General features: G+C 28.2%; 1 protein-coding gene across 1 annotated transcript in view; it reads left to right on the forward strand.

Moving 5' to 3' along the window:
- Nucleotides 1–745, forward strand: part of LOC109373996 (protein FAM92A1-like) — a 45,939-nt gene that overhangs the window by 8,238 nt on the left and 36,956 nt on the right. The window contains exon 3 of the mRNA XM_019628259.1: nt 281–382. Within this exon, the coding sequence (XP_019483804.1) occupies nt 281–382 (102 nt within the window). The remainder of the gene's footprint in view (nt 1–280; nt 383–745) is intronic.

The raw sequence follows: 745 nt of genomic DNA on the forward strand, positions 1-745 counted from the left end.
TACATATATATAACTACCACAATAAAAAATTTACATATACATTTATATGGTTTTAGTTTTGCATTGAAATTTTCTGTGTCATCATTTTGAGAGGACATTAAAGAAACACATGTGTGCAGACACACACAATGATACACACTAATTAAGCAGTAATAATAATTCCTTTGGTAATGATGCCTGGATCAAACAAGGACCATTCTCCAATTCTTAAAATAGATTGCATGTATTTTATTTCTGAAACTACAAATTTTTATTAACAAAAAAAAATGCCTATTTGTAGGATGACCTCAAAGCAACATTAACAGCAAGGAATCGAGAAGCTAAACAGTTAACTCAGTTAGAAAGAACACGTCAGCGAAACCCATCAGATCGACATGTTATTGTATCCTTTGAGTTTTGGTCTTTAAAAAAAATTTTGTAGGTATGCAGTACAAAAGTAAATATGTATGGAAATTATGCATTTCTACTTTTAAATATGCAAAGAATTTGAAGATAAAGGTTGAAAAGAAACACATGCATTTATGAATTCTCACTATAGAAATTGTTTTAAAGAGAATATACCACCTAATTTAGTCCCCTTATATTGTTTTCCATGATATTCAAAAAGTAAAACTTATAAATGTAGATGTTTTTATAAAGAGTAAATTCAAACTTGAGACTTTTTTTTACATGACTAAATATTAATTATAAAACTTAAAGATCTGTCATTTATCATAATACATCAGTGCTGTCTGCCCTGCTTTTG

This window comes from Hipposideros armiger, unplaced genomic scaffold, assembly GCF_001890085.2.
Source record: "Hipposideros armiger isolate ML-2016 unplaced genomic scaffold, ASM189008v1 scaffold_772, whole genome shotgun sequence".
NCBI lineage: Eukaryota > Metazoa > Chordata > Mammalia > Chiroptera > Hipposideridae > Hipposideros > Hipposideros armiger.